Below are 21829 nucleotides of genomic sequence, written 5' to 3' on the forward strand. Positions count from 1 at the left end.
TTTAATTACATCACTTATAGCACCAAACTTCTGTCAGAAAAGCTGTTGGTTGTGATAGGGCAAGCACTGAATTACAGATGCTGCTGCTGCTTTTTTTTTCCTTCTCTTTTCCTTTTTTTTTTTTTTTTTTCTTTTTACGGTGAGAAATCCCCTGAGCAAAATTAGGGTTTATAATAATAACCACACTTGACACATCTTTTTCTTTTTTTCTTATAAAACAAACAAAATCACCATGAAATAGTCTCAGTAATTACAGAGGTTATTGTGAGCTAAAAGCAAAACAGAAGCTCCTCATGCATCACTTCTAAAACCCTTTTCACCTCTCTGTGGGCTGAAGGCAGAAGTTTACCATCTACCCTCAAGGGAGGGGAAAAAGGAGCAGAACATTTTTAAGAGCTTTCTTGAAAGTGGCGTGTGTGTGTGTGTGTGTGAAGAAATCATCACTACAAATCTAAAATGAGGTTACTCTTTAAAAACTTCTAAACTAAAGTAACAAAGGACACTAAACTCCTGAAGCCAGATGATCACTCAACTGCTTAAGGTGATAAAAATGGCATGAAGAAATCAGACTAAACCCCTCTCATCTCTAATCACAGCTCTCCATCAAGTCACAACACGTCACACTACTACCACTCTCCCTCATCGTCACATTGAAAAAATAAAACCCACCTCTAATGCTTTTAATGCTACTCAAGTTTGTTGAAAAATAAAGTTTCGTTTGGCTGCCGTTGCTACTTCGTGTCTAGCTTGGCCATTTCTTGCACGTAGATGCCAATGCTTTCACTGTCGAAGAGCAGAAAGTAAATGTTCTTCAAGGAGGAAGAGCTGGTGCCATCAAAATGGGTGGAAATAGCTCTGAGGGTCACCTGGGCTGCCGTCTGTTTGGGGAAGCAGTTTCTGTGTGGGCAGGGAAGAGAAGAGAGCAGGTGAGTGTTGGGCAGGGATGCTGAGAGAAACCAGCCAGGGCTGTTCCAGCCACAGGCTGCTAAGATAGTGCCACTTGCATTTTGGCAAAGGCCAAGGATTTGATAGCAATATTCACCTGCTGCTGAATTAAGTTTCCTTGCTGGCACAGCTTCAGTTTTCATCTGCTTCTACTTCTTAGAACCAAATTTTTTTGTTTACAATTTTTTATTTGTTTTTATTTTTATTTTTTATTTATATTTATTTTAAATTTTTTTAAGGTTGCCCTTAGAATTAAATTTTTCCATGCCATGCTGGGCACGCTAAAAATTTCAAAGGATGAATTTTTTTTTTTTAGCTAAGAACTGAAAAAAAACCCAAACCCAAAACATCACCTACTTAGCTGACTTCCTCGCTCTGTCATTAAAATACTTTGCTTGGGATTCCTGTGAAAATAATTGAAATTACAACTCCAAGCCATATTAAGGTCGAGATGCATTCATTCACTCCTCTTGATGGTAATATTCTCTAACCTACAATCATATTTATTTTGAAAACCATCAAAAAGATCTGGCACAACTGAAGTATCCCAATGTTACATCAGTTACTGTGAATAGTCCCTAAGATGGGACAGAGCAAAGTTAAAATTCACATAACAGATATAGTATAATTCTTTATCTACCCACAAAACCATAATTTCAGGTGCAGACATGTAGGTAGAGTAAAATGACAGCAAAACCAGGAAGTTCTATTTGAAAAACTGCATTTTTTTCAGGAAATTTTGAGGTCCCTTGATAAATGAAGTGTAAACCAGCAGCACTTGGTAAGACTCTTCATTTCTGTTAGGAGGAATAATTGTAAGAGAAGAAGAGTGAAATGGAACAAAGCAGCAGAAGGATCTGCAGTAAGACTAATGGTCCAATAATGGATTATTCTGATTCTAAGCTCTTAGAAGACATGAAGTCTAGAAGCTATTTCTATTGGTATCAAAAGCTATAGATATTTTTTACACTAAAGACTGTTAAAACAATGTATCACACTTTGCTTTCACTGAAAACCATAAACAAAAATATCTGTATATTTTAAAAATTACTAAAAATTCCACTGCCCCTCTATTTAATCTTTTGTCCTGATCTATAAAAATATTTTTTTGCTTTGAAGAGTAACTGTGTAAAAATGGTATTTTCGCCTACTGTGTATGCAGTGATGTGTGGTGATTTCACTGATCAAATGCAGTTTTACTTTCATTTTATTCACTGTCAGGCCAACACAATGTACTCTTTGGGCACTACTACCAAAATCAGTGGATAGATTTCAAAATAAATATAAGCACATTAACTCTAACACAAAATAACACCTACTGCACTTAGCAGTAAGATCTCTTGTCATCAGAGACCAAACTGTTGATTCTGAAAGAAATTTGAAAGAAAAAGAAGAAAAATACTTCAGGTTCCTAAGTCAAACACATTCTACTTGCTAGTTATTAAGAAAGAAATGTGTTGCTTCACACTTGGTTTAATAGTTTTCCCTTTTGAAAGCAGATCTTCATTTGATTTTCTTCTGAAAGGTTTATTTGTGACAAGTCTTTTCAGGAGGGTTTAAGTGAACACCCCACGTCCACGTAGCTCAGGTGGCACCACTGTTACCTGCCTTCAGTATTATGCTGCTATAATCTTATTAGTGCAAATGCAGGTTTAATAAGACTCCCCACAGCAGAATGAAGGGACACAAAACCCGAGGTGGCGCAGAGGAATGAAAATGACTGCCTAGCAATCGAAAACACAGCAAGCCACTCAGCTCTCCTGTGGGTTGGCTAATTTCTCTTTACAAAGGCTCTCTGGCAGTTTCATGCAAACGCTGCACTTCAGGCTGGATTCCTCTGGAGCAGCTCTGTGTCAGATGGCAGCAGCAGAGGCAGGGTCACAGAGCACAGGGCACCTCTCTGGCACAGCAGCAGCAGCTCTGACAGCCAATTCCACCTCTGCTACCTGACACAGGGAGTCCTACCTGCCGCTGGGAAACGGGGGGAAAGCCACAGACTTCAACTTCTTGTCTTCTGCAGCTGTTAAGCAGTTCTTGACAGTCTCCTCGAGCTGCTCTTCACACTTGTCTGAGCCCCACTGTGGGATGTGACAGTGGATGACAAACTTTGCTGCTAGGCCGCTAGACTGAGTGAGTGCAGCTAACACAAATGAAAATATAACATTTAGTTTGGAACAGAAACCGCCCTGCAATGACCTCTCAACCCAAAGTACCTTCTTAATTACCTCACCTCTCCAAAGAAATACATTTGGGATTAAAATACACCACAATGGCTCACTTGCAATAATAATGTGTCTCATAATTCCTTTTGTGATCAAATGTTGTTTCTTTGGAGACCAAAGAACCCAGGGCTCATTTGGTTATCACACAGCTACTCAATAATGGATTTTAGCTCTCCCATTCAGCACGGCCTCTGGGTTTGTTTTATGCAAAGTACAAAAACCTCGCCCTAAACACAGTATCAGTAATCCCCACAGACATTTCTGCAGAGCTGTCACTGAGTGCTTTGCACATATATCCTGCATCATCATCATCATCTTTACAGCTCCAGAGAGTTGGGGAGTAATATGTAGATCCACTTCACAGCTGGGTAATTTCAAACAAGGACATGAAAATCAAAGTTGTTTGTTTGAAAGTCCCCACCAGTTGTGTCAGATTAATTTTTCAGAAAGTGTAATATTTCTCTGGGACCTGCAGAGCTTACAGCATGGCATCAGTTTGCTTTTGTTGCAATTGTCACCATCAGCACAGTTGAAAGTCTGGGTGTCTTGGTAATCTCAGGTTAAACATTCTGAAATCAGCTGTGCAGGATGGAATTAGCCCAAAGATAAAAATCCTGGATGTATTCACTTTTTCTCCATCACAGAGGAATTCTGTTGCAGGCACAGAGGAATTCTGTGCTACTTAAATTTTAACCAGCTGTCTTAATAGTATAAAAGGAGTCTATCTCTTAGTTAGGTAGTGATGTTGACAGAGAAAAGTAGTTTACTTTGTTTTTACAGCATATAAATTTGATTTGATATGAAAGTGAAGCAAATTATCTTGTATAAAAAATTCTCTATCATTTCATATGATAAAACTAGGCTACTCAATTAGGAATTTTCCCAAACTAGACTATTTAAAGATTTTTTTTTTTTTTTGTATGAGATACTAAGCCAAATAAGGCATATTGTAACTTTTCTCCATCTGTCTTTCAGACACCTTCAATTGGTTTAATCTGTCCACAAAGGAAGCACAATCTCGGGTCCCAAACTATTCCCTGCTACAAATGTGTTAACCCTTGAAGGGAGCTCCTCTAATAAAGTAGCTGCAGTGCCTGAGCAGTTGCTCTTCCAAAAAGAGTGCCAGTTCTGCAGATTGTATCACATCTTCATTTGTGCTCAAAGTAAGGTAATTATATGGGTCATGTATGTTCATCAAATATGCACAAAGGAGAGTAATTTATGAAGTATCACTATTTTTTCCTATGCCTCATATGTTAGGCTGAGAGCTGTTTCTGATTCCCACTAAAGCTGCAGTACAAACAGGCAGGAAAGGTGGCACAAGATTTCCTTAACTTTTGGACTCCCATACTCAGAAATTGCCTAAGACAAACTGGTCAGTCTAAAGACAGAATGTGCACAGCACACAGGTATCCTATTCTTCCTTTTTTTTCCCTCTCAGTAGGCTGCCCATATCAGCAACAGCTTTGAGGAAACATTTGCATCACATAACGACAGGAACAGATCAGAATGTCCAGAGAAAAGAACATATAAAATGAGCCATGTCCAAAAGAGAGCAGAGTATCCTTCTTACCTTCAGCAACTTCCAAAGGTCCTTGAGATTTGCGAAGCTCTTTCACTGTTTCCAAGAACTCTTTGCCTCCAGCCTTCTCCAGTGCCTTGCCTGCAAGGACACAGAGCAAAAGGCCTTGGCTTCAGAGTATCAGCTTGGAAAAACAAGTCTACATTATTTAAAAGAATGTTGCACACACACTATCCTGTCTCCCTCCATCAGCAGCAGCTGATTTTTATGTTTACCACTCTGCCTAGACACAGATAAAGTTTACTTCTTATGGTTTTGAAGAGCCCTGTATGCTGTTACTGGAAATTAATATAAATATCCGTAAGAATGCTATTTACTCTGACTCATGGCTAAAATAGTGTGGAGTGGGATTTTCAGGACTCAGGCTTTCAGCCTCCAAAATGAACCCAACATACAAACCCTACTACTTCCTGAAACAAACACAGCTGGGATGCCAGTCTTGATGGGTCAGACCCTGCCAGAAGGTCTTGATGACTAAAAAAACAAATGATCCAAAAGCTTGCTGCTAGATTCTGTGCCCCCTGTGTGACTGGCTGAATAGCTTTTTACCTCCCTCCTGCTTAAATTCCCATATTTGCAATAACAGTATTTCCTTATTTTGGCATGAGCAGTACAAGGCTTTGTACATGAGTATTTCTAAATTACATAACATCCTTCAATGAAAGTCATAGTTAGAAGTGTTAATAACATATAATTTTGCAATGCAATTTTCAGATGCAAATGTAAAAATAAGCCAATATTTTACAATATTTACCTCAATAATAATTATTTACACCTTTGCTGCTCATGTACTTCAATGAATTATCTGTGTTTTGCTTGACATTAAAAGCTAACAAATTAGTGATTAGCCTGTTATACCTAGTCAGATCCAGCCTGATTTTCAGAAGCAGTAAGTGATATTTTATGGCCTGGGCTACATTCAGATGAAAGAGGGTGGGATGTCAGCAGGCAGCCAGTAAACCAGCTACTGTTCCAGCTCTAGGTGATTTTTTTTTGCATGTACAGAGCCTCACCTATTTCCTCCTTGAGGTCTATTTCAGCAGTTGTAGGGTGAACGATGCCTTCCACTTTCATGGAGCCAATATGGCTGATGTCACTCTGTGTCAGAGAAAGCTGAAAAATAATAATAATGAGAGGGGGCAACAAATAAATAGTAATCCAAGTGCAAAATCATTTTCATACCAAAAAGCTGAAGTGAAAGAAGGATTCAGTCTTTCAGAGACCAGCTATTTTATTATGCTCAGTATGTGTGATTCTGACTTTTAGCTTTTAATTAATTAATTTGCACACCACTCAGATTATTTGGTGATATGCCCACAACTTGGGAGCTTGTTCCAGAGGAAAGCTGTTGCTAGAAAACAAATGTTCTGACATCATAATTTAAAGAAAAAAAAGGCTGATTTTGGCAATGCTTTGGTTTAAGAGAAAAGCATTCTTCCCTTCATGCTAAGCCCCAAACTGTTATTGTTCTTTGTTACCTTTTGTCCTGGCACAAGGCTCTTGGAGGACAAGATAGTGAAACCATCCCCAGGTCCATCTTCAGTTGTTGAATTTGAAGCTCCTTCTTTTTCATTGTCCTTTTGTTTGTTCTATTTGATAGGAGAAAAAAAAGCAAGACTTCTCAAAGGAAACAAAATAATCACCATCTAGCATTATTCAATAATGGAGAGATTTAACTTACTACAAATCTTATCTTCTCAGATCAATACAGCACTCATAGCCTTGTAATCCCTTAAGATTATGTAACAACAGAGGTCTGCACTGTTTATATAATGCTAAATCAGTGGTTCATCTGAGGCATTACATACTTTTGTAGTCACATTCAGAGGCAGGGCACCCACACCCATCTGTAGATTTACTGACAATTAAGGTTGTATTTATATGGGTGGGCATGTGTTAGTTTATTTTTGTTGCTAACGGAGCAGAACCTCATATTAAATCAAACTTAGTCACTTAGTAACCCAGTCAAATGCTCCAATTTGAAGAAAAAACAACTTTCTGGTCTGAAAAACAAATGTTTAAGTCTCAGTTATTAAGTGATAAAGCCTTCTTATAACTTACTTTCAGGAGCACCAAACCTACCAGTCCTAGAGGGCTAAAAAAGCATCTCCTCACATCTCTCAATATTTGCTTTAAGGTATGTCAAGGAGCTACCACCTCCTAACAAGTCCAAACTCTGCATGTGCACAAATCAAAGTAAGGTGGTAGCTGAGATCAATGCACAAAGGGATCCAATTAAACATCCCATTAAGCAACTCTGTTTTCTTTTTAAAGGTCGTTTCTGCATATTAACAGCTATGGAACTGTATTAAAACTGTAGAACATGCTTAATCCAAGTTTTAAAAGTTTAAGTCAAAGCTTGATATCATTTAACCCTACCCAATGAAAAGCTCAGCAGTGTTTCAAGGTGCATGCTCTGAAATGACAAACCAAGAGCACTGATCTGGGTTACTGCTTTACCAAATTAATCCATTTTGGATAGTGATAGAAGATGGGCAACCCTAAGGGAAAGTGCAGTGCTCAAGTTCTGATTGATTTATTCTTCTTTTAAAAATCACTTACAACAGCACAGCTAGGAACACATGAAACAAAGAGCTTGTCACAATGACATTTGACTTTCCATGTCGGGACAAATTCTCTGGACAGTGATAAATCTTTGCAACCCAGTAACTGTACAAGGCTGAAGGCATGACATCTCTGTGGTAGAAAATGTTTTAGAAAACAGCTTCCTTTATTTTAAAAGGGTTCACTGCCACAGTGTTAATGTGGAGGTAAGAGATTCTACACAATTATCAAGAAAATATTGCAGAGGGTGACAGAATCTGTACCTGCGCCGTGCTTACCTTTTTGGATGTCCGGGCCTTGGTAGACTTTGCCTTCTTCCCAGTCTTTTTGTTCACCATGGATTTCCTCCCCTTCTTCTCAGGAGCAGGGGAAAGGATGGTGTCAGATTTGCCTTTGGCACCCCGTTTCTTGGCTAGAAGCTCAGGCTGAATTCTGGGCAGGACACCTCCACTTGCAATAGTCACACCTTTGAGCAACTGCAAGGAGAAGCAGTGCATGGAAGCATATTACAGATCCTCTTAGTCTGCACCACCAAAAACAATTAGGGAGAAAATCCACAATAACAGGGAACTTGGCAGGTGGCAGCAAAGTCAGCAGCACATCCTGGAGAATTCTGTTGCTGTACAATCATTCCTCCCCCTTCCAGTGCCTGTCTTAGTGCAAACCTGTCCTTGGTGACTCACAAGCAGTGAATAAGGGTAAAAGAAGAAGAGTGTCTGTGGGCTACTTAAAAAAAGGACTGCACCACAGCCCTGTTCAGAGGAGGACTGGATGCAGATCTCTTTGGCAGGAAAACAGATGCAGTGAAAGCAAGGAAAAGCTCCAAGGACCTGCTTTGCAAGAGGCTAACAACAGGAATGGGCTGTGATACCATGTAGAGGACAAAGTCTGTCTAATTCCTAAGAGACAACTGATCTAGATCCCAGTTCACAGGTCACTGACCAGAAACACAGAGCTGGGAAAGGGCTGGTAGTGTTAGCATACTTTCTCTTCTAGCCTGTTTTGAATTTTTACTCTGCTTGACTGGAAACAGAGCCACATGACTTCATGGGCACCACATTTTCATTATTTAAAGCAGTCATATTAAGTGCAGGAGTATTCAAAGTGTGAATGACATCATCCATCTTCATACAGAGGAGATAGTCTGATGCTGACTGAACCTTTTCAGCAGCCCTGAAGAGTACAATCTACAGCCCATGCTGTGATCTCTGTCCTCACTCAACAAGTTTAGCAGAAGTGATCCCACAAGTGATCCCAGGAGTCAGCGTGCTGAAAACCACAGTTTGGCCAAACAGACAGAGAGGCAGCAATAGCAGAGAGTGAGCCAGATCCCTACCCAGCATGGGCCTCACAGCCAGTATAACAGAAAACACACATTTCTACAGCTTTTGGGAAAAAGTCTTGCACATTTTCTTTAAGTGTTGAATGTCCCTGAGGAAAAAGTGAAGCATCAAGACTACTTGTTTCAACAGGACTCATAGGCTAAGAAGAACTAAAGTTTATGTCCATAAGATTTAAGATGAGGTATGTAATAACTTTAATTTTTGTTTGCTTTTTTTAAGACCTTCTTTAAGTCTTCTCCTCCAATAACTGCAATGTCATTCATGACTCAGACTAATCTGTTTCTAACCTTCCCTGGTAGTAGCTTCACTCAAGCCACAGCACACAACTCCTGCACCAAAATGTAAACAGGCACCTGATTCAGTTCCTCATCATTTGCAACTGCCAGGAGGATGTGTCTGGGGGCAATCCTTCCTTTCTTGTTGTCCCGCGCTGCGTTTCCTGCCAACTCCAGGATTTCAGCTGTAACACATAGAGATAAAAACCAGTAACAAAAATGCAGCTTAGGTACATGCTGCATACACATTTTACACTGCTTCTTAATATCCATTTACCTTTTCAGGGATGTTTCCAGATTTAAAGGGTTCTCACTAGACAAAGGCAGAAACCAAACCCCACTCAATATATCTCTAAATTTAGATAAATTCATTTGTCCTTCCTAATTCCCTAAAGGAGAAAATATGCTAAGCTTGGTTCACATAATTTCTTTTAAGAGTCTCAAGTTAGAATTCTCTTTCAAAAAGGCAAAAAAAAAAAAAAACCTAAAAATGTACATCAGTAGTCCAACATTTATCAGCAGCCCTGTAAAAACAGAACAGTCAAGCATGCAGTGAAACCCTCAACCTGGAAGACAGCTCTGGCAAACAGCAAGGATTCTCAGGACCAGGGAAGATGAAGACTGAGGTGCATTTGAAGAAATACTTGGAAAGCCAACACACTAGCCAGGCACTGCTGGAATTCTGCATTAAAGGGCACTGAAAATCTGTGAGAAGCTTCATTTCAGAACAAGATATGAAAGGCTTGATCCAGATGCAAGCAGAGACAACGTGAGAGCTTCAATGCATGAAATATTGATAGAAGGGTCCTCCTACATCTCTGGGAAAAGGAGGTCACTTCAAAGGTAGTTTGTCTACCTACCAGTTAGAGAAACAGTAACATTTCTACTGTAGCCAAAGTCACTGAGCTGTTCCTAATTATTGCAGAAATACAGACACTAAGTTTATTTGGACTGTAGCAATCAGTATAATTCATTAGCTTACATAGTTTGGCCTCTACTCAGAAGCTATTTCACATATAAGACCTCTACTGAAACACTGAGAAGGAAGGAGAAAGGAATTTTTTCCCTCCAATTACTCTTAAAAATCATATCCACACTTTTTTTTCATTATAAAAGTATACAGTGTCCCTGTCTTCTGGGTTTGTGTTTGTCAGTAACAGGAATATGAAAATTACAGCCAATCAGTGTCCTGTTGGTAACTTATTGATGTCTTAATGACATCCTACTCCTTTTTACAAACTACATAAAGAACTATAACTATTATAAAAAGAAGGACTTTCATGAAAAATCTAGTGGAAACGTACATAATGTTTGGCTAAAATCCAAATTATTTCAACATGGGGCATAGCTCTAGCTCATGGGAAAAATACAAGCTTTCAATTCCACTCAGAATAACAAAAGTACAAACTTGTCTTCCAGTTTTCACTGCTATGCAGCACGCATATTTAACTGAATGTTGGAAATGTAAAAGCCTTTTTTAAAAATTTATATGCATATTCACAGTGAATTGTAAAAGTTAGGGCAGGAACCTCTCAGCTCTAGCATTTCCTAGTCTGTCCTGGGTTTTAAAGGAGGAAACGGAAAAGAGATCTCGCATAATCCAGCTATATTCACCCCCATGGGGCTGGAAGTGTCAGACCCTCTCCCAGACCTCTGCCAGCAGAGCTAGCACAGCAGCAGACAGCAGGAACAGATCCCATCCATTGTGCAGACCAGCAGAGAGCAAGAAAAGAGACCCAGGCTCCTCCAGTGGGTTTTGCAGATGTATGCTGACAGCAGAGGAAAATTGCATTGGGGGAAAAAAAAAAAATCCAAAACCAGCACATACTTACCTGGGTGGGAACTGAAGTTCTTTCAGGTGTGCCAACAACAGGCACATCCTGCTACCTGTGTGCTCACCCCACTGCCCCAGGTTTGGGTCCTTTGGCCAGCAGCATCCTGATGGTGCACTCTTAGTCCTCTGCCTAATGTTAAGAGCAAAAAAGGCAGAACACTCAAATGCCAGCCATCCATCACAGGACACTGGGAAGAAGGGAATCCGAGGCACAGGTGATGTATGGCAGATTGTGGAATATGTACATGACTTACCAAAGGATGCCAAACATTTGCATAGGTAAATGATTGTCTTACCTCCTTCTAGTGAAGGTTTCTACTCATATTTTTTCTAATGGTTGAGGCAGGGGCTCATATTCTTAAGAATATAAAATGGCATTTACAAAATACAATATCAAAATTGGAGGCTTCAGTTATCACATGCTCTGCTAACAATAACAGATCCCTAAAGAAACTGCTTTACATTTCAAGTAGAAACTTCTTAACTGCTGAGTTTACCTAAGTCTGAGAATATAGGTCCTATAATACCTATATAAATAGGAATTAGAGACTATAATAGGAATATAAAATATAGGAAAATAGAATACAGGTCCTATACCATAACAAGCTCTCTTGGAACTGGGCATCTTGATATTCTCAGCCACGAGTTGGTTTTACTTTGTGCTCTAAGCACAGACATTAAGAATTGCATTGAAATCTCAAATAATATTGCTTCCTGCAAGAGTCAAAATCCACAAAGATGCCTCCACATCAGATGTTTAATTTCAAATCCAGACATCTTCAGAAGCACATAACTCTCTTCCAGCAGAGACAAGCTGCAGCCAAGCTATGACCTGAATGGGATTACATCTTGTCATCCTGTGACATTACAGGGAAAAAGAGGTTTCTTTAGCTGGTGGATCAGCAAATTTGAAATGTCTGGGAACTAAAGCATCCTAGCCATGCCAAAGGTTTTTGTTCAGCTGAGCTTGTAGGAAAGTGGACTGCTAAGAAAGATCTATGAGAATTACTGATAGCAAATTGGAAAGATTTCATCCAGGTTGTCTTGTTTTCCACCTCCCCTTCAGGAGAAATTGTGTCAGCTCCTGTTACACTACCACGTAAAAAATTTACCAGTAATACCTTCACTCTGCAAAAATCTATTGATGATGGAGTCCTTGTCCTCCATTTACAGGTGGAAAGCTGTCTGCTGGATTTGTCTCTGCATGGCAGATGAGCACAACAGGCAGAAGAGTATTCCAGGTGGCTCCTGTGAAGGAAGAAGCCATTGCTGGTGGTGTGTTCTACCCTAATTTAGAGAGGATGGCTTTCCATTGAGATCTTCCACAAGTTCCTCTGACCAGCACACCCTGACATGACTTGTGCTTCCTCATCAAGGAGCTTTTGTATTCTCTGCCTACTTTTTGGAAAGATGCCCTGTGGGACATATGCAATTGATGTTTGATTTAGGTGGTTGTGCCTGCAGTCAGCTCTGTGCACACTCAGAGCATGAGTCTGTTGCAAAATCCACCAATCAGATGGGACTCAGGCCAATTTTTCAGAGAATTTTAACTCTGAAGCCAGTGGAACTCTCAGCAAACACAACCTTCTGGATAGGAATTAAGCTGCAGTTTTACAATATGATTTTCAAGCCTAAAATGTAAAACAACATAGAGAGATTAAAAATAAAGGTTTAGAACAGTGAGGAGATCTTCACATGAGCTGATCAGTTGAGGTAAAAGTACCTCTTCCTGAGATTCCACCACCTCTACACTGTGGTGATTGCTGGCATTTTAATGATGGGGTTGATAAGGCAAAGTGCACATTTGGGGGTGATAATGGCTGTGAGGTGCTGCCATGATCAATCTTGCTTACAAAGGAAAAAAACAGGGGTCTTGTATCTCTGTGACACAGAACACATACCAAAGCCAAACAGCAGTCTCAACTTCATAAACTGGGAGTAAGGATGCTCCAGATGAATATGCACCCTCTGGATGATGCCAGCCACGAGGCTCAGTGCTCTGGGGCAGCACAAATACAGGCCAACAGCAGACCACACAGGACTGGTCACTCACAGAGATCTGCTGGTCCATGCCAGCCCTGGAGGAATGCAGGCACTCAGGTGGTTCTGGTTCTGTTTGACCCTTCCAGCCTCATCCACCTTGCCCCTATCCCAGCCATGAACTTGCTTCCCCACAGCTCCAATCTCCTTTCCCTGGCAATCCACACCAAGACTTCTATCTCAGCACCTTTCCTGAACAGTCACTATCTTTCCTGTCTACTCAGGCTCAATATTCCTGCCCAGGTTCTTTCTGACCAGCACCCCTCCATCCAATCCTTGGCCTATTTCCTATCTTTTCAACTTGCTCTCCAGGTTCCTAGCAGGGTGTCTGGACACTCCTCCCCATTTATTTGCCTACTGGTCATCAGCCCAGCTCTCCCCAGTAGCCAGACCTACCCCTGCTCCTGTCTCTAACATCAATATTCTTCTTCCATAACCACTGCCTCCCAACAATGTTACGATTTGGGAGCTGAGAGAGGCTGGAACGTGTTCAGTGAGGACCAAGTCTTCAGAGATTTTAGATGTTAAAGTCAAAGAAGTCTCTGCTGAGCATAAGCAACCTGTGTTTTTTCAAAGTTAGAGGCTGGCCAAAGAGAACAGATTTCTCTGAGGTGGCAGAGACCACCCTTCCCCTTTTGTAAAGCATCAAATCTCTGCTCAAACACAGAGAAGCACTCAGGGGTTTAGAGGAGAAGTTTTCCTGAATCTTTTAACATAACAAAAAAATACGTTCAACCTGCTTCTGTGAAACAGCTAAAAAATGACAGTCCCTTCCTGCCACCCTCCCAGATTTAGCCTGAAGCAGTTCCCCTGTGTGCAGCCTTTCATCCTGAGGAACCACCATTTCACAGCTGCAAATCCAGAAGAATGCCATTTGTAATAGAAAGATCAGATAATGTTAAGAAAATTTAGCTGTTTGACATATACTACCCCCTTCGACAACATCCTTGGAAAAACCTATTTTGTTTCTACAGGCTTCCGAAAACCAAAGACTTTATTCACCTGTAATATTAGGAATAACTAGATCAGCAGGGCTAGATGCTGCAATGCTTTTTTTCTTTCTAACTGAACTCTCCACCTCTGTAATATTTCCAAACCAAACCCTGGATGGAGCACAGGAACTTTGGTTTGGAAAGCACACAATCCACCAGCAATAGAAGTTTGCTCAGAAACATTACTCCATTCCATCACAATATATACAGGAGCTCTCTGCTGAACCAAGCAGCTGAAAATAGCATTCCCTTACAATTTATGTGGGCTCCCAGCCTACACCTCTAGCAATCTTCTTGCCTGCTTGACTACACATTCTTTTTTTTCTAAAGGAAAGTGTAGGCCCACACAGAATCTGCTCATATCAGATTAATGATTTAAATTAAACTGCACTTACTATCCAGGAGCAGAGCCAAGACATGCATTGTTCTAGTTCAGGTAATAGGCAAACAGTGCTGACCACAAGTCAGTCTGCACCACTGAAATGTTGCGCATACCAGATGTGCTGCTGACAATTTATTACTGCACCTTGTAAAAATTGCCACAGCTCAGAACAAGCATCTCCAAATGTTTATCCAAGAAATATCTCCCTGTGGAGTAGGACAAGAAAAGAAGTATTTCTCTCCAGACAGGAAGTCAGCAGAGTCACAGTGCATCACATTATGTTATAAAAGTTATTGTGATTTCTTCAACACAAGCAATACTTTGTCACTCCAGCTCCAGAAGTAGCCACAGGGGAAAAAAAAATAAAATTGATTCTCATCCTGGAATATACTGCCACAAACATGGACATTTTTATAATGTACTATTAGGCTTCATGATAAATTTAATTTTAATAGTGAAATTGTGAAATTAATGAAATTTATTAGTGAGATCTCAGATTTTCTCCACACCTTTGAAAGAAAATAGTGCTTTTATTGTCTGGTAGTGACAACAAGCTTCATGTGTAAAAAAGACAGCAGTGTTTACATAAAATCTGTTGCATGGACAACCAGGCTCCATGCAAGCTTCTTCATGCCACCTTGGCAGTAAACTACACTCCTGAAACACAACTCACTCAGCTAATTCCATCCAGGTTGTGACTCCTCACAGGTTCTCTAATGCACCTCAGTCTTGATCTGTAACCCCCGAGTACCCTGAACCAGAATCCTCTCTGCACCGTGAACTCTAACAATTTGCTGAAGTGCTATTTTCCATAATTAAACAGGAAACTCAGCAGATATGATCAAAGGACACTCTGAAATATTTCTGTACAGAATCACAGTACATTGTATCACCATGGGACACCTGCCTTTTCCTCAAAGTTCAATTTCAGAAAGGCAGAAAAAAGAAAACTCAGGGCATGTAGGAAGAATAAACCCTGGAACACTTTCTTTATACACTTAGGCAAAACAAAAGGGTTTTCAAAATTTAAAAAAAAAAAACACTTTTATATTTCATAATACTTAGATACTCTCCTGCAAGGAGAAATGCAGCCAGCAAAACAGTTCTCTCACTTAAAAAGCGCAGAAGCAGCACAAGGTGGGTTTGGGTTTTTTTTCCTTCTCCTATTATTCACATTTAGGTGTATCAAAAACCCTAATTAATACCATTTTTCTCTGGGACAAAAACTACACAGATGTGACTCCTTACTCTGCAAAGCAATAAAAAAATAACACTTCCAGCTAGTGACCAAGCATGGTGCCTCTAAAGGAGAGAATTTCCACCCTCAGCCTCTCCAGGAAACAAATCAACCTCCTCAGCATTTTCAGCAGGTTTCAACAAATCCTCATTTCCAGGAGTGCTCCACATGTTCGCATCCCATCCCGTGGCTAAGCCTGGCTTCTGTGTGTGAGGAGCACTCCCAGGAGCAGGTTCTTGGTTTACCTGCGAGGTACTCTATGACAGCTGCCATGTACACGGGCGCTCCGACCCCGATGCGGTACTTGTAGGTCCCTTTCTTCAGGTAGCGCATCATCCTCCCCACGGGGAAAATCACCCCGGCCCTGCTCGAGCGGGACAGTTTGGACATTTTCTTCTTCCCGCTCCGCCCCGACATCTTGCAGCCTCGTGCTTCTCAATTTGCCTTGCTCCAAATCCGAGGGCTGCAAGGGAAAACCAACAGGATTGGTGAGAAACAGCTTCATGTGTTTCTGCTGCTCCAGAAGAAAAAATTCAAACCTGCCCTCAGTGCCTGTCAAAGTGCAGGCATTATTCATTAAAAGCTGGATAACCGGAATATTTACTATAACTTTGCTTTTGAACTGCACTGTCAGTGTAGAAATAGCAGGAGAAAAGAAAATAAACCTTGTTTTCTCCTTATTTTTCTGGCAACCACAAGATTAGGGATAAACAGACAACAAACCCTGGAATATGCCACTCCACTCCAAAGCTTGCATGTGGTCACAATTACACCTCCAGTTCTCACTCTCGGTCAAATAATGTTTGGGAAAGTTTTAACTCTATTTACAAAAATTGGTCTTATCTCCGTTTTGATAGCTGCCCTGGAGGCCTAATTATGAGCCTGGTTACTCCTCGGAAGCAAACAAAGAGCAGGTCTGCCACACATGGTATTTCTGCCAAGGAAGGCACAGTTACCTCACTCCCAGCACTCACTCACCCCAGTGAAGCAAGGAAACACAATGAGGGAGATGCTTTGAAAAGCATTAAAATGAATCTAGGTGATACTGCTAAATTTTATCATATGCTTTTCATTTATGATATCAAAGGTATGAAATCAGCAGGGAGCTGTAAAAACTTGGCATGTCCTTGTGTATCAGCCAGACAATTTTTTCTTTCTGCATGCAATGTATTATGTGGGCATGATAAGGAAAGTTGGGAAAAATTAAGCCAGTAAACCTATCAGACACAGACACATCAAAATTGGCGTTGCTCATCATCCCACTCTGAACTCCCTGCCAACTGCCACCAACTGGAACCACGAGTGGTGGTAACAGAGCTCAAAGGGAAGGTGAAAAGAAGTGGGGAGGCATGATAGTGGTCTTTAGAGATGCAAGAGGATACTGTGAAGGTGGAGAGAGAAAGTGTTCCCTACAGCAGTGACTCTTACAGAAGCTGTATAGCAGAGGGGAGAGAGCAGAACTGGACTCGGTCAGACAGGGAGGCAGCAGAATCTTCCCAACAGGACAACTTCAGAACAATTTGAGAATGTATGTCAGAAATCACTCGAGCAGCACTGGATCTGCCTTGGGACTGGAGGCTGAACAAGGTGATTTTCCAAGGTTCCTTCCTTAATGAAACTTGCAGTTTGTGAGAAACCCTTTATAAACTTTCAATTTCGTAATAATAACAGCTCTTAAAACGCGTCCTTTTCAGCTTGTGACAACTGACATCCAAATAATAAACCTAGGCTAGGAATTAGGCTTCTAGCCATCAGAGAAGCCAGTTTCTGGAACAGCCTTCTCTTTAGAGCAACAATAACTCTTTTTGAAGTGGAACTTAATAAAGGTATGCAGTAGGGTACAAACAGGTTCCTGCAATGCTGGCAGGACAGTTGCATCACCCAAGAGTTCAGTCCAGCACTATAGAGAGCCATGCTGAAAGAGTACACTCCATGTATCAAAACTGCATTAAGCTAACCTCTCATATATTTGTTCTTATAGCATCAAATCCCCGTTGAGTGAAAATCAGTGGAAAAAGGCAAACGTCAAGGGATTAGATCCACAGAAAATACCAGTGTTACACTTGATCTCCATGACAGAAAATCAAAACATATTTGTATACAATTAACCACACTGCTCTGGGCCATGCTGCTGCATTATATAAATGTATGTTTAATTACTCACTTTTGGCTCGTTCTTCTGGTGCCATCACTGAACTTTCCACCCCTGCCTACTCCTTTATTTTCCCCTTCTCTCTCACAGGAAGCCCTCTGCCATTATTTACTCCCCTGCTGCCAAGCCAACTCTTGGAATCCCAAAATACTTTCCAAATGCACTGCAGGTTACATTTGCATAATTCTGTGAGCCTAAATACAAGACATTTCTAAACTCTGCCAACACTGTCTCTGCTTTGCAACTTACACGGACCAGGGTGCACTGAGGAGCAACAAACACAGCAGTGTGAGCAGTGTGCTCTTGTCTTGACTCCTACAGGAGGTAATTTTTGGTAGAAAGCCAAGCTCTGGCATAGTCACAACAGGATCCAGACAAAGAAACATGTGGGGGAAACTCCTGTGAACCTGGACAAAGAAATCCCACAGACAGGGATCTGGTTTCCTAGCAGGAAGAGGCACATGGGCTCAGCCCTGCCACACTCACCTGAACTTCAACCAACAGGTAAAGAGCTACAAGTTGAGCACTGCTGTCCTAATTGCTCTCTTCTGAGGACACAGCCAAGCCTCAGGGGCTTATCAGTTGAAAAGTCTACCCACACTCGTTCCCTCCCTGCTAGCTGATTCATCATCTCTGCCTTTCTCTTCATGAAGTGCAGCCTCCATTTAAAAATAAACCCGTGCCACTCGTGCTAAGTCCATCCTCACTGAGCTACAAGGGCTGTGTCTGTATCTGGCTGCCGTGACATCAGCCTTGGGCAATTTCAAGCAATTATTTTCCCTATCCCTTAATTGGTCACAGCACACTCCCACTCTGCCATGACTCCAACATCCCCGTGTTGCTATGGGGGATTGAGTAGCTACAACATCTCATGGAGCTCTCAACAATATGACTGCAAGCAAGGCTTTCCTCTGCTGAATTTTGCCTTCTTGCAAACAGTGATATTTCCCTTCTGCCTCCTGAAAAAAAAAAAATACCTAAGAGTCCACCTTCCACAGGAGCAGGTTGCTCCAAGCCCCATCCAGCCTGGACTTGGACACTTCCAGGGATGGGGCAGCCACAGCTTCTCTGGGCACCCTGTGCCAGGACCTCACCACCTTCACAGGGAAGAATTAAGGGAAGAGTTCCTTCATAACATCTGACACAAATCTCTCCTTTTTTAGATTTAAACCATTCCCCCTCGCCCTGTTGCTATCTGCCCATGTAAAAAGTCCCTCTCCCTCTTTCTCACAGGCCCCATTCGAGTACTGAAGGGCTGCAGTAAGGTCTCCCCAGAGCCTTTTCGCGGCCAGGCTGAACGTGCCCGGCTCTCCCAGCCTGTCTCCTGAGCAGAGAGATTCCAGCCCTCGGAGCACCTCGACTTCCAAACACTGACGGAACTCCAACTAGGCAGTCAAAGGCTAAAATAAAGGACGTGCGGGACTATCCACACAGCTGCACTTCCCTCATCGCCAGCAGAAGATCTATTAGAACAGTTAGGAGTTGGCAAGGAACTCACAGACACACCTTGGGTCCAGCTTGGGCTGCACATTCATTTAGAAACGAAATATTTGTGAAAAACAACGCAGAAGACCTGAAGCAGGAGCTCGTTGTCTGACCGAATCGCTAAGGCACCAAAGCACAAACATAGCGCTGTTCAGGGGGCAGGTGTAGTGTCTCCCGGACTCCAGAACCACCCACACAGAGCGCGTTCCCAGTGAAAGAAGCTTCCAGGGCACCCCAAACCCCGGGGTCCCTGCAGAGGCAGCTCCCACTCACAAACAACATCGGGCGAGCCCTGCGGCTGAGAGGACGGGCCTCAGTACGGGCCCACGGCGAGCCTTTGGACGCCGCAGAGCTCGGGGGACACCGCGGCCGGAGGCGGCCGGAGCCGCCCCGAGCCCCCTCAGGGCCCGCCCGCCGAGCGCCGCCGCCCCGCCCCGCGCACGCCTCGCCGTTGCCGGGACACGGCCGCCCCGCCCCCTCCCCCCGCTGATTGGCCGCTGCGGCAGCCCGGGCTGGGCACGGAGCGCGGTGATTGGCTGCGAGCCGCCTGATCGACGGGAGAGGGGCGGGGGCAGCAGCAGGGCCCGCGCAGGCGCAGCGGAGTGTGTGTGCGCGCGGGGGTGTGGCCGCCGGCTTTCCCGCGCAAACGCTCCCCCCTCACGTCCCCCCCCCCCCCCCCCCCTCACGCCGCCCTCGGCGAGCGCCGCCGCAGCGGAGGCTTCGCCCGCTGCCCGCCAAGGGGCGGCTGTGGCGGCGGCCGCACGGCCCCGGAACGGGAAGCGCTGCGGGGGCCGAGCGGAGGCAGCGAGGGAGGAAGAACCGCCCCCTCCCCCCCCCCCCCCCATACACAGCTTACCCGGAGCCGGCCCCGCGCGCGCCGCCGCTACCGCCTCGCGCCCCCCCCCCCCCCCCTTTATGGCCGCCCCTCACCCGTCCCCCTCACGCCCTTTCCCCTCACGGCCTCGGCCATGGCCGAGCCCTCCCGGAGAACGGCAGCGACGCCGGGAAGAGGAGGAGGAGGAGGAGGAGGAGGAGGAGGAAGAGGAGGAGGAGGAGGTGGGTGGTGCGGCCGAGGAGAGAGGGAAGGAGAGGAGCAGGGCCTCGCCCCGGCCCCCAGAACCCCCGCGCCGCCGCTGCCCTCACCTGCCGGCGCCCGCCGCCGCCGCCTCTTCCTTCTTGTCTTCCCTTCCTCTTTTTCCTCCCCCTCTTTTCCTCCTCTCCTTGCCCCCCCTCCCTTTTCCTCCCCCTTTCCCTTGTCGGCTCCCCCCGCCCTCGCTCCGCCTCAGCCGCTCTCCCCGTATTGTATGTTTCAATGGCGATGGCGGCTGCTGGTGAGGGGGGCGGCAGGGGTTTCCTCCCGCTCCGCACATACCGCCTCTAGGAGGAGTCACTGCAGCCCGGGCCCGCTACAACCCCCCTCTCTCGGCTGCCGCCCTCGTCGCCCGGGCCCCAGGGCTGCAGTGGGGGCAGGAGCCCCCTCCCCGCCCAGCAGAGAAAGGGCCCCCCTGACCCCTAGTCCCAGTGGGCTTGTGGTAGCCAGGAGCATAAAGGCAGAAAGCCTTCCCATCCTTTGCCAGGGTGGAGGAGTTCGGAGATGGAGAGGTTTCAAGGCAACCCCAGATTGGGCTAAAGCTCAAGGAGTGCCTGGTTTTTGTTAGAGAGAGCCACCCATCCCTCTATCCCTTTGGCAGGGTGGCCTGTGTGCCTCGCCATGGTGCCTCCAACCCAAATATTCCAGCATCCCCAAGTCGGCTTGGAACGGCCGTAACAAAGAGTGCCGGCAGCTCTTTGTGTTGGCTTGCGTTGGAGCGTTCTGGGCGCTCACAGGCTTTGCAACTCGTCCGTGAGGGCTGCAAACTTCCCTTCCGAGTGGAAGCTGAGGGTTTTTCTTTTCTTCCCCGCAGTCACACGGATTCAAGAGCTCGAGCTCCAAGAGACGCAATAAGCGATTGTGTTTTGAGTCTTGGCAGCGCCAAATCCGTGAGCAGAGGCTGGTGCAAACAGGAGAGTACAGGGCTACACCTCTTTAACTCCTCTCAGGTACATTTTTACATCAGACTGCGTTTATATCATTATTCCTAGACGAATACTTTGTTGCACTGATTTCGCTATAAAGACATTAGGGTGCTACTGTAGTGCACAAGGAGATACATTATTAACACAGACCACTCCTGCTTGCTTGCAGTGTTACTTTAGGAGGGTGTCTGGGAACAACAGAAAGAGCCATTCATGCATTCAGCATTCTCTTTGCCACCGTAAAAAATCATAAAAGATTCACTTGAGTTTGGTTTTTGGCTCTGCCAAAGTAAGCAATTTTATGTCTGCATAGAATTGGATTTGGTGGGTAGAAAAGCAATGGAATATTTCCCCAGGTTTTGTTAATTGTGGATCGTACCATCTCATGAAGAATGAGTTCAGGACCTGTGTTTTCCTGTGACCTTGGGTAAAGCAGTTCCCTTTACACAGCTGTATTTTGACTGTCGTTCAAATGGAAATAAAGATACCTTTTCTCTTTTCAAGCATTGAGTAGGAGTCTCAATGCATTGGCGTGGATTAATTCTTTGGAGTCTGTTCTCTTCCTCATTTTTTTGAACACCAGGTCAAGGTGCCTTGAGACCATAGGAAAAAAAACTCACCTATGACTTATTTTACATGTAAAAGGAAGCCTTACCTTTATCTTGCCCACTGAGAGTTGGAATTTATCAAAGGAAGAAGATATCTGTAGGCTTGTCAGTGTATTGAACCATATTGGGAGGGTAGGAGGAAGCTCAAGAA

General features: G+C 43.7%; 2 protein-coding genes across 7 annotated transcripts; one reads left to right on the forward strand and one right to left on the reverse strand.

Annotated features, from left to right (window-relative positions):
• Positions 1-186: 186 nt before the first annotated feature.
• LOC128791406 (core histone macro-H2A.2) lies at positions 187-20264 on the reverse strand. Of its 6 annotated transcripts, none has more exons than XM_053949049.1 (10): positions 19328-19485; positions 19076-19174; positions 15663-15880; positions 9011-9117; positions 7593-7790; positions 6228-6338; positions 5763-5862; positions 4741-4830; positions 2911-3085; positions 187-897 (listed from the first exon to the last, which is right to left on the reverse strand). In XM_053949049.1, the coding sequence occupies exons 3-10, from the start codon at positions 15832-15834 to the stop codon at positions 732-734; spliced, it is 1119 nt and encodes a 372-aa protein (XP_053805024.1). In that variant the 5' UTR covers positions 15835-15880; positions 19076-19174; positions 19328-19485; the 3' UTR covers positions 187-731. The 6 variants fall into 6 exon arrangements, with proteins under 6 accessions (XP_053805024.1, XP_053805026.1, XP_053805025.1 ...); XM_053949052.1 differs by adding an exon at positions 1303-1349 and having other exon boundaries at positions 676-897; positions 19076-19485; XM_053949051.1 differs by lacking the exons at positions 19076-19174; positions 19328-19485 and adding an exon at positions 20198-20264.
• On the forward strand, positions 16786-21573 carry LOC128791156 (basic proline-rich protein-like). Its single transcript, XM_053948496.1, has 4 exons — positions 16786-16886; positions 19405-20110; positions 20959-21094; positions 21427-21573. Exons 1-3 carry the CDS (start codon positions 16786-16788, stop codon positions 21082-21084), a joined length of 933 nt encoding a protein of 310 aa, XP_053804471.1. The 3' UTR covers positions 21085-21094; positions 21427-21573.
• Positions 21574-21829: the final 256 nt, after the last annotated feature.

The sequence above is a fragment of the Vidua chalybeata genome, chromosome 8 (genome assembly GCF_026979565.1).
Source record: "Vidua chalybeata isolate OUT-0048 chromosome 8, bVidCha1 merged haplotype, whole genome shotgun sequence".
In the NCBI taxonomy this organism is placed as follows: Eukaryota; Metazoa; Chordata; class Aves; order Passeriformes; family Viduidae; genus Vidua; species Vidua chalybeata.